The sequence below is a fragment of the Mercenaria mercenaria genome, chromosome 4 (genome assembly GCF_021730395.1).
Source record: "Mercenaria mercenaria strain notata chromosome 4, MADL_Memer_1, whole genome shotgun sequence".
NCBI classification, from domain to species: Eukaryota; Metazoa; Mollusca; class Bivalvia; order Venerida; family Veneridae; genus Mercenaria; species Mercenaria mercenaria.
Window position 1 is genome coordinate 53,214,561 of NC_069364.1, and position 11,757 is coordinate 53,226,317.

Sequence of the window (11,757 nt, forward strand, 5' to 3'; positions counted from 1 at the left end):
GTTTTCCCTACTTCCTGAACGGGAATCTTGATACTAATTATAGTAACTTGCTTCCAATTCGGGAAGTAAAATCATCCTTGTTTGACTTGTTTCATTCAAAAGGCCCGGTGCATAAGAATATGCATGATATCAATAAATAAAATACACCATTGCAAACTCGAGAAATATATCAAACATTTAACCGTTCAATTTGTTTTCTTAATATCCGAATGAAGGTTTTATTATTCACTCGAAAGTGGGCATATAAAACTTGCACTGTTCGTCCTTTCGTGCGTGCGTGCATCCGTGTAAATTCTTGTTCGAGCTGTAAGGGGATTTTGAAATAAATTTGCATAAATGTTCACCAGAATAAGACAACATGTCATGCACAAGACCCAGACCCCTAGCTCCAAGGCCAAGGTCACACTTAGAAAACAATGTTTAACAGAGTCTGTTTCGTGTCCGGTCCATAACTCTGCCATCCATGAAGGGATTTTAAAAATTACTTGACATAAATGTTTCATATATTGAGATGATATGTCATGCGCAAGACTCAGACCCCTAGCCCCAAGGCCAAGGTTACACTTTAGAAGTAAAAAGTGTTTCTTGTCTGGTCTGCCATTTATCAAGGGATTTGAATTTAATTTGACACAACTGTTAACCATAATATTGGGTAGTGTCACGCATATGACATGGGTCCCTCGGGTAAAGATCAAGGTCATGAAATGATTCTTTTTTTGCGCAGACAACTGTAGCATTCTTGGGCAAGTTTTGTAAGATACACACCATAAATAGTAGAATTCGCTTACAGGTTACAAACTCAGTTCACTGTTTAGAGATATTCATAATTTTTATCAGAGACATAAACAGACAACTAGACTCACCATTTCTTTTTGTTTACTATTCAATTAAATTCATATTTATTCAGGCATAAGATCATAAAACATTATAATATATAATTATACAGTAAAATACATGTATACAATGACCAATATAAATCAAAATATTTGATTAGAATGTTATGAAAATCTTAAAATAGATATGCTAATTAATACATGAATGATAAGGTCAAGTATATTTTATAATTTATGACATAGAATAAATATATGATCTTAACACCTGGGATGACCCAAGTAAAACTAATCACTTACTTCCAATGGGGTCCTATGTTAATAAAGATAAATATTAAGTTCAGAAATTGTTTCATTTGAATGGGATGTAAACTAGGAGGAGTAGTTCACTAGGTTTAAATGTTGTTGTAATATTGTTACGGCTCAACTCAAGAAATCAAGAAAAAATGGTCATAAAAAGCCTGAAAATATGTGCATGTTTACTTCATGTAAATGTATTGTGAAATATCGTAAAGTTCAAAAAGGGACTTAATTGAAGACAAACTATTAGTACATAAAGTCCAGACATCATGCGCATGTCCATTTCAAGTGTGGTTGAGAATGGTAGCAAATGACTACACAAAACGTGTGACGGACGAAATGGCAGACATATATGCCTCGAGGGCCGCAGACTTCAGGGGCATAAAATAACAGAAAGGTTGAGGAGCAAATCATTGAATGAAACAACTGTAATTTCTATACATAATGTGTAACGTAAATAACAATAAATATGTTAGAAGATCATTTGGAAGCACATAATGCAACCAAGCAAGATAATAGCAGACTCGGTTTGTCTGAGTCTGTTTATGAGAGGTAATAGAAAGTGCAACAACCCTGACACTCCCTAGCACAGGCTTTAGCGGAATTCTATTATAAAGATATCAAATGGATTACATGACTCCTAATGACAAGAAAATATAACCACACTGAAATTCGGAAATGACGGTATAACAAATATTTGTTTGAATTGCTCTCTGAAATGACAGATTACAATTATTCACCTGTCAGAAAACCAAAGCGTTAGATGATCTGACTCACTTTATCAAGAGTGCCAAAGCTAGTATACTGTTGTGAAATTACCTGTGTTTAATTGCTACATGAAAAATATTTCCTTATATTTATTTCCTCCATTCCTTTCTGTTATCTACTCTTTCCTTGCATATAAAACGACGTATTTATTTCCGCAAATTGTTATAGGCATTTCTATGTTTAGACCAGTCCCGAATTGAAATAATATTATTCAAAGATGGATTTCCTATTTGATATCTGTCCCTCAGTGCTAGTTTCGAAAGTGCTTAATATATCTCGGAAGATCAGCTAAAACCAAATAATGCAACCAAGCAAAATCAAAGGACTGATAGCCAGTGTTTATTGAGTTACACCTGTAGAATCAATATTTCATTGTGCATAGACCGGTCATGATTTGAACATGTTGGTAGAGGTCCACTAGGTTATGCTACATGCCAAATATCTAAGCTCTGTGCATTTGTGGTTCAATACAAGAAGATTTTTAAAGGTTTTCCCTATACAACTCTATGTAAAACTATGTTTGCCCCAGGGTGAGGACAATTTCAACCTAACCCTTACCCTAAACCCTAAGCCTAACCCTAGAGCGGAGTGATTCCGAATATTTTGAATGCGAATATAAACTTAATAATCATTTTAGAATCCGTTATTGTTTCTTTTTGTTTCCTCATTTGCTCACACACTCACACCATACCAAGATTATAAAAATATATCCAGAACAGCCGCAATATTTGTGTGACGCGGTCACACAGAAGTAGAAGGAAAACACATTTTTGCATAAAAACTACTTTTTTCACTGGATCCGCCCATGTATTAACGGGAGAAAAATCGTGTGCAAACAGGGCAATTCACGTGCTGTTAATACATGATTTTCATTTTTGAAACCTTTTATTAGGGATGTATATGTATTTCTGCGCAGGTTGGTATCTGGTATTTGCGTCTTGATTCTTTCTTCTTGTAGCATAAAAGATGCAATCTAATCCATGTATGTTTTGCTGTATCGGTTACCAAACCCAAACGCACTTCCCCCAAAATGTACGTACTCGCTCCACCCCTTGTTCACATCCCTTTTAGAAGTCGGAGACGATTCATTTTTGTTGATAACGTGAATGTATAGGAATTGCGTGAAACTTGTGCAATTGTTTGTTTTATGAAACATTTGAATGTTTTTGTACGTATCAGTCGGAATGCTTTTATCTAATTTCGCGAAAAATTTGGATAAAACATTGAAAGCTTGTCACTACATTCGTACACATCCGTACTCTAAATGTGCTTGTACTCAAAATAATTATTCGACTGTAAAGTTATTTCTTTTGAAATAGTGTTCCTGTTTACCAAATTTTTAAGTGATATGCAAAAATATGGGTAATTTTATGTTTGTAAAAAATGACAGACAAAAAAATCGGTTAAAAACCTCCATTACATGCTTTTAGAAGTGTTGTTGATTTCTGGGCCCTGGTTATGGATATCTAAAACATTTTTACCATTTCCAAGAACAACAGAATGGTAATTAAAAATGTACCAGAATCGTAAAGTCATCACATATGAAAACAATGCAGTTAGTTGTCGTATAATGTTTTTTATGCAAGAATAGCGACAGTACACCTTTGTTTTATGTATTAACGTCTGCAGAAGCTCTTGGGATATGTTTGTGACATCGACCTTCGGTTTCGGTCACAAACAATCCCGCGGGCGTCTGCAGACGTTAATACACAAACAAAAACGTGTATTGTCCCTTCGAACTACGTAAGGTAGACCTGGTCGTTGATTTTGAGTTATAGCCAGTTGCTAAAGCACTGACTCGGTCCGACAAAGTCTGTTCATTTCAGAGGTAATTGTCTGATTTTACTTAAGGGACCAGAGCCGTAGCCATCTGGACTAGCCATATAAATGAAGGATAGGTATTAGAACACTAATTTTTCACTTGGGCTGGCACCAGAAGTCTTAATTAAGGCTACGTTTTGATTACATTTGAGGAGTAATAATACCAGCAGTATGATTTTGATGATCTTGCAGTAAGCTATTGTCATAAATCTCTTTGAAGATTCATGATCCCTATTTTCCTTTCAATTTTTTGTCAGTATTAGGTAAATTCTTCAAAATGCCGTATTGATTTATAATAAGAAAATGCTCGAGCTATGTGTAACAGCTCTGAGAACATTGTCTATTTTATGTAGAATATAGAAAATTAAAAGTCTTTACGAATGTAGTCGTATTGGACCTTGTGAAATGTGTAGCACGTTTTATGAACCATCAACACTATATATTTTGAACTGAATATCCCCTTTTTTACATTTGTTTTTTTCCGGACTATCACATACAGCATAACGTAATGAATGTACTTTCATTGAAAGATGGCAATAAAAGGAGCGTATAGCATAAAACAAGAATCATAAATCTGTCTGAAATAATTTTTGAATTACTGTATCTTCCTTAATGTAATTAAAATTTCTGCGGACTGAAGGAAATAAAATGCAATGACTCGTATTAATAAATGAAAGTGAAAAAAAACATATCTGCGGTTTCCTTAATTGTTGATGAACCCCTTCCTCTGTAAAACACAGCAGCGGAGGATATAACAGTCTCTGTAACTGTTTTTTTTTGCTCCTATATGTACTTGTAATGCGTCCTATTTAAACATTTAAACAGTGCATTTATATTGGTTGAACAATATCACTCCGGTAAAATTAATTTTAAGATAAAGTTTAGTGAACGACCAGCATGTTGTTATGAGAGATCGTCGTGGCAAATATATTTTAGTTTTATAAAAAATATCTGAGAAAAAAAGCAACAAAGCATTAACAAGTTCCAAAGTGTTTATCAAATTAGCTGTGTTTACAAAGCAATTCTAACAATATTAAGTATATCATTGATTTTTACATCTGCTTCATATTAATCTGCCCGAAACAGAAGTTTTACCTTTGCCCAATTAAAATTATTTTTTACTTTTAAATGTTGTATTTATAGCAGAGAAAATATAGCAAGATACATTAAGCAGATTAAATAAACAGTAAACCAAATCAAAGTAAACCAAAATCAATCACCTCTTGGAACTTTCAGAGCCTAAAGGTACGGCTAGATTTCCCGGAAGCAAATTCACCCCAAACACAGACAAAGAAAACGCCGATGTCCCGCAAAAGATAAATTTAATCAATGCTTTTGCTACAACTGAGTTAAATATATTAGCAGTCTTGACGTAACACAGCAAGCATTTGTGGTGTAAATGTTAGGCAATGAAAAATAAAACCCAAGCAGCTGTACACTTGGCATAACTATAAAGAACGTACTTATCTCGTTACATTTGTATGAAATCAATGGTTTGCAATGCAATAAATATTTGTGGCACATGAAAAAGTAGACATTACACGTATTTTTGTAAATGTCACTGATAAGCCATTCACTGTTATTCATTTTCCTGAAACATTTTCCATCCAGATGTTTCCAGTGTATGTCTATGTATCTGTTTTCTCCAATGTGAAATATTGATGGTTGACTGACTCTGCATTGTCAGTTGTGTCATGCTTTTCATATGAAAAATCGCCAACTACATCATTGCCTTCAGATCCTTCTTGAGGTTCTAAAATGAAGTAGATATTTGAATTACCTACAGCCGTTTCGTAGTCTTGATTACCAATACATTCTTGTTTTAGTTCTCTGTACTCTTGTTTTAAACTTGTATCCGTAACATTCATACTTGTACTCTCACTATTATGATTTTCAACGTCTTTTGCAAACGCATACCCTGGACTTTCAGGTTCCTTCGCAAACTCATACGGCTGGATGTCAGACAGTTTCGTTCTGTTGTCTTTGATGTGATATTGATGCTTCTCATGTTGTGCAAACGTTTGTGGGGTTTGCGAGGAACCATTCAGATGTGAGTAAGTATCAGCTTTGTTTTCTTGGTCAGTACCCCCAGCCTTAGCATGATCGTATTCAGGTTCCGTATCGTCATCTGCTTTATCTTGGTCTTCTATCACGGTCATGGACGATGGTGTTATGTTCAACCGGTTATAAGTGGCGCCACCATCCTCGTTACTGTCTTTTGATTGGTTTGACACGTCAGCTTTGTCAGTGTGATCGTAAAGTGTGTCAGTCACTGATTGCTCAGCGCTTTTGTTTACATTGGTATGAGAGTAGTTCAGATCAATAAACTTCGTGGTTTGCTGTTTCAGATGACCATACGTTTGGCTGCTTTTAATTTGATCCTCGGGCAGACTATCAATAGTCTGGTATACACTTCCTGATGTTTCATCTGGATGTAGGAAATCTAGAGGAATTTCAGCATACCCGCTGTCACGTGATTTACGTACATTTATCAAAGAACAGTGTCTCTCCATCATGGTGTTTTCATATGCTTTATTCGTAATTGACAAGCTTAGTCCTTTCCCTCTTTTCAACACAGTTTGGACAGATTTCCTGAGCCTTTGGCTAAAATGGATAAATTGCCAACGGGACAATACAATAAATAAAAAGATTAAATGCAATGATAAATACAATGAATTTATATTTATGTACATAAATTGTAATGACAAATACTACCACAACTTTTGGAAAATCATGTATTGACCTCGGTGTATTCATGTTTAGATTTGCAAATAAACATTTAGTGTTGTGTTGCACAACTAATATCAGTCTTTAAGCTTTACATAATGAACATATTTTGTTCGAGATGCTTTTGTTGTCTTTGATCAAGTTACTTGAATCATTACTTTGTACATTTACCTTCTATCTATATCTGTATTTATATATATCAGAAGGAAAATTAATAAAGAAAAGACATACGTCGTTTTCAGCTTCAGGTGTACTTGATATGTTATAAATAACATTTCCTCTCTGTAATAACACAAGGCTCAAGGATAAGAAATTCTCTGAGTGTAATGTTGACTTACCGGCAAAATAAAAATATGATAACTACAATTACAGCAGTAATGCAGACCACAACAAAAACCGTAATGTATACAGCGGTAATATCTGAAAATAGATACAGAGACTGATCAGTTTTTTTTATTAAAAGTACAGCGGACAGAATGTGATTATTATCTTTACAGCAGTGCGAAATAAATTAAGTAAATATGATAAACCTTACAAAAGAAATTTCTGAATTTTTTACTTTTATTAAGGTTTGGCCATACTATGATTGAAACTAAAATAAGGTAATTAAATGAGCTTATTCAAAATTGAAGTCAAGTATTATTTTCGTATATGAGAAAGTATAAGCAGACGTGTATACCTGAACCTTTTACTTCTTTTGACATAGCCGGAACTGGTTGCGTTGATGCTGTGTATGCAATTTATCAAAATAAGAATATTATAAGGAAAACGTAAAAACAGCTTAAAGTTCCGTAAGGCTCTAAATCTTATGTTAAAAACAGATACTGCTGTTGTCCAAACAGATACTACACATAACTGAATAGTCAGAAAAATGCTATTTTCAATATTACTCATGAAATTTTGAAGTCAATGTCACAAAGGGAGATAATCAAAACAGTGCATTTTATTGTACTTTCTATTATTTTAATCATAAACCTATGATAAATACATGAAAAAACAATTATCAAACATTGGATATAAGAAGAAAATAATATATTTTTTGTTTACAAAAAAATGTTTCCTAAAGTCAACGCGTTTCGAACATGCCGAGCACTATATAAATTCTACGAAATTTTTAACGAAATATTACTTCACTAAGAAACTCTTATACTGAAATGCTTAAACAGCAATTATTAATTTTAATTTTAACAATTTTAATATTTCAACTGGATACTGATAACATAAAGAGTGTTATGATGGCTCTATATCGCTCATCTGGTTACACGATTTCTTGGTAGAGGACCTCCACACAATGCTGTATGCTAATTATCTAAACCTTTAAGTAGATTTTCTAAATAATTTTTCTTATATAAATAAAATCTGAAAAGTAGATCCCTTGGAAGCACCGAGAACAAGGCAAACAGTGAAAATTGCAGACTCGGTTTGATCGAGTCTGTTCATGAGCAGTAATGGAAAATGCAACACTGCCAACGCCCCCTAACACCGGCTAAAGCTACAGTCACACATAGGGATATGTCCATGCGTTGAGTACGGTACGGATAGGATTAGTCTGTGGGTGTATAACTACGGAGCAGTACGTCTTAGTACGGGAGAAATGATGCGAAACAGGAAACAAACAAAACAATACAGGACGAGAATAAGTACGGATAGGTACGAGGTACTGCGTTGAATTACGTTTTACTGCGCCTTGCAACTTGCCCAGCGCACGGACGGGTCTGGGGTAAACTGCGTTGAACTATGCTCAAGTACGAGCAGCCTTGGATAATTACGTTCAGCTACGGCGAGGTACGTAACAGCACGGATAACTACGTTTAAGTACGTTTAACTACGGATGAATAAGTTTCAGCCAAGTTGACCTAAAGTCACGCTGAAATGGCTACGGTTCGCTCAAACGTTTGTGCATGTTCAAAAGTTGGAGAAGCTTGCAAGTTTGGAATAAGTTTTGAATAAGTTTTGACCACGTTTTGGTACGGATTAATACGAATAACTACTCTGAGGTACGGTTCAGGTACGGATCGATACGGATTACTACGTTTCTGTCCGTAGCTAGACGTAGCTATCAGCGCCGTATGTGTGACTGGGGTATTAAGCAGTATTTAATCTTCAATGATATAAGTCTATGTAATAACAAATAAATTTTAGAGACGAGGACATTTTAACCCCAGAGACATGATTTGAATAAAACTGGTAGAGAAAAACAACACAATCCAATATCTCAAATGCAGGGCTCAAGGTGTCAGACAAGAACATTCTTAAAATTCTATATAAACAAATGAACCTAGGTGGGACAAATATCGATCCCAAAGGCATGTTTTAAATAAACTTGGTTAAGGACCAATACACAAAGCTATGTGTCAATATCTAAGCTCATGGGTTTGAGGTTTTAGACAAGAAGATTTTAAAAACTTTTCCAACATAAGTACATGTAAAAAGTGAACCCAGGCGGAAAAAAAGTCAGACCACAGGGGGCATGATTTGAGCAAACTTGGCAGAGAACCACTAGATAAAACTGTATTTATTGTTTTACAGCATAGAGCGTTTGTCTACAAAGATTGCTTCACTAACCATACAATAATATAGATCAAATGTTTTGAAGCGACCATTATGCTATACTGCATGTACCCATGCAAATTCAAAGAATTTTCGTAACCTAATACGTATTTATTTGTAAAAATACAGCCACAGAAATTTAAGTCTACTAAAAATCTTCAGCAAGAGGGGTTTTCGTATCTAGATACAAGTTTTACATCCTAGGAGTGGTAGAAGGAACCTTTCGAGTTTTAATATCATCTTTAATAATATCAGTGTTCATGCGATATCCTTATGGCCATAAAGTCGAAAGGAGGGCATGGACTGGTAGGACTGAGACACAAAATAACTGTTTTGACAGTGCAGTATATGAATACTAGGAAAGATTATAATACCAGATTATATTATCAGATAATGATACGGATAGAACTCATGTTTATGAATCATTTTACAGTCAAGTTCATGAATCACATGATAAATTTCATGCGAAAACATAAAAATAGCATACCAGACGTCCGCATAGTTACATCTACTGTAGTATTTGATAACAATACTGTTGATTCGGTTGCTGTTGATACTGCAGCTGAAGGCAAGCAAATAAAGATCTGAATACAAGACACTGAAAGAATTATTTTGTTTGCATAACTTGTGTGTATCAAATGATAGTAAATTAACACGTTGATGTTTATCACTAAAATTATTTGTCTTTAAATGTTATTGAAGATTATATTTCGACACAAGAAGTGATATTTTAATCTGATAGGACACACATAGTAACAAATCTTCAAGCGAGCAAAGTTGAAGTAAATTTTACATATGGCGCGAAGTCGGTAACAGAACTCTGCGTGGGGCTGTTTCTGAAAACTTAGAAAAAAAAAACCAACGTTCAAGCCATTTTGAAATACGAGAGCATTCATTACTCATAATAGTTTCGCTTAGGCTGGTGCAAGTTTGCACATTTCATAATGTCTCATGAACAGGTTAATCAATTTTTGCTTAGACTTCGGATACGTGGTGTTCCCGCAGGAGCCGTGAAGTCGAAAGGAGGGCATGGATTGGTAGGACTGAGACACAAAATAACTGTTTTGACAGTGCAGTATATATATAGATTTTATTATCAGATTATGATACGGATAGAACTCCAGTCATGTGTATGGTATGAATCATTTTACAGTCATGTTCATGAATCACATGATAATTTTAATGTCAAAAACATAAAAATAGCATACCACTCGTCCGCATTGTTACATCTACTGTAGTATTTGATAACGATACTGTTGATTCGGTTGCTGTTGATACTTCAGCTGAAGACAAGCATATAAACATCTGAATACAAGCTATTGAAATAATTAGTTTGTTTGCATAACTTGTGTGTAACGAATGATAGTAAATCTACACATTGATGTTTATCACTAAAACTGATTGTCTTTAAATTTTATTGAAGTTTATATTTCAACGCAAGAGGTGATATTTTAATCTTACAAAGGTAGGGGATGGACATACGTAGTAACAAATCTTCAAGCGAGCAAAATTGAAGCAAATTTTACATATGGCGCAAATTCGGTAACAGAACTCTACATGGGGCTGTTTCTCGATCAAAATTTGGTTTTCTGTCTTCTACTGAAAATTCTTCGAGCATGTGCATATATCAGTTTTATGTTTATGTTACACTCGGTGTTATGTCTTAGCTCGCATTTCGAACTGGAAAAAGATTTTACGGTATCAGATGACGATTCTTACTAGCTACATATAGAATAGCATATTGCATACACTATTATCAAGATGAGGAAATGTCCATATAATGGCATCCATCGGAAGACATGTATACCAACCCCTGGACCAGCTGACGCATACACCCCATATGGCACTTCAATAAAGAATATCGTACCATAAGATATGAACTGATAAGATACAGTAGGTACAAATACGATATTCAAACGCCACATCTATAATATCAGAATTGCTGGGCCTATGTTCCAAGCATTTCTTCTTTCCCAACCCACTAACACAAAATCATAAAGCATAGTTCTGTATTGGTCTTTATTTGAAACTTTAGAGAGAAAACGTTCAATCCATTTTGAAATGCTAGAGCATTCATTGCTCATAATAGTTTCGCTTAGGCTGGTGCGAGGTTGCACATTTCATAATGTCTCATGAACAGATTCAATCAATTTTAGCTTAGACTTCGATACGCGGTGTCCGCAGAAGCGATATCTTTATGGCCGGAAGTCGAAAGGAGGGCATGGATTGGTAGACTGAGACACAAAACTGTTTTGACAGTGCAGTATAGTACACTTGGGAGATTATATACAGATTATATATCAATTATAATCGGATAGAACTCCAGTCATGTGTATGTATGATCATTTTCAGTCATGTTCTGAATCACATGATAATTTTAATGTCAAAAAATAAAATAGCATACAGTCGTCCGCATTGTTAGTCTCGTAGTATTGATAACGATACTGTTGATTCGGTGCTGTGATACTTCAGCTGAAGACAAGCAATAACAGCTGAATAAAGACATGAAGAATTAATTTGTTTACTTACTTGTGTGTAACGAATTAATGCAATTTACACGTGAAGTTTATCATTTACACTGTTTGTCTTTAAATTTATTGAATTATATTTCAACCAAGAGGTGATATTTTAATCTTACAAAGGTAGGGGATGACATATGTAGTAACAAATCTTCAAGCGAGCAAATGAAGCAAATTTTACATATGGCGCAAATTCGGTAACAGAACTCTACATGGGGCTGTTTCTCGATCAAAATTTGGTT

The 11,757-nt window shown here is 34.6% G+C and overlaps 1 protein-coding gene across 1 annotated transcript; it reads right to left on the bottom strand.

Annotated features, from left to right (window-relative positions):
- Positions 1-5,024: 5,024 nt before the first annotated feature.
- LOC123551720 (uncharacterized) lies at positions 5,025-10,261 on the bottom strand. The gene is made up of 5 exons (XM_053541234.1): positions 10,205-10,261; positions 9,484-9,558; positions 7,126-7,173; positions 6,785-6,866; positions 5,025-6,323 (listed from the first exon to the last, which is right to left on the bottom strand). The coding sequence occupies exons 1-5, from the start codon at positions 10,215-10,217 to the stop codon at positions 5,348-5,350; spliced, it is 1,194 nt and encodes a 397-aa protein (XP_053397209.1). The 5' UTR covers positions 10,218-10,261; the 3' UTR covers positions 5,025-5,347.
- Positions 10,262-11,757: the final 1,496 nt, after the last annotated feature.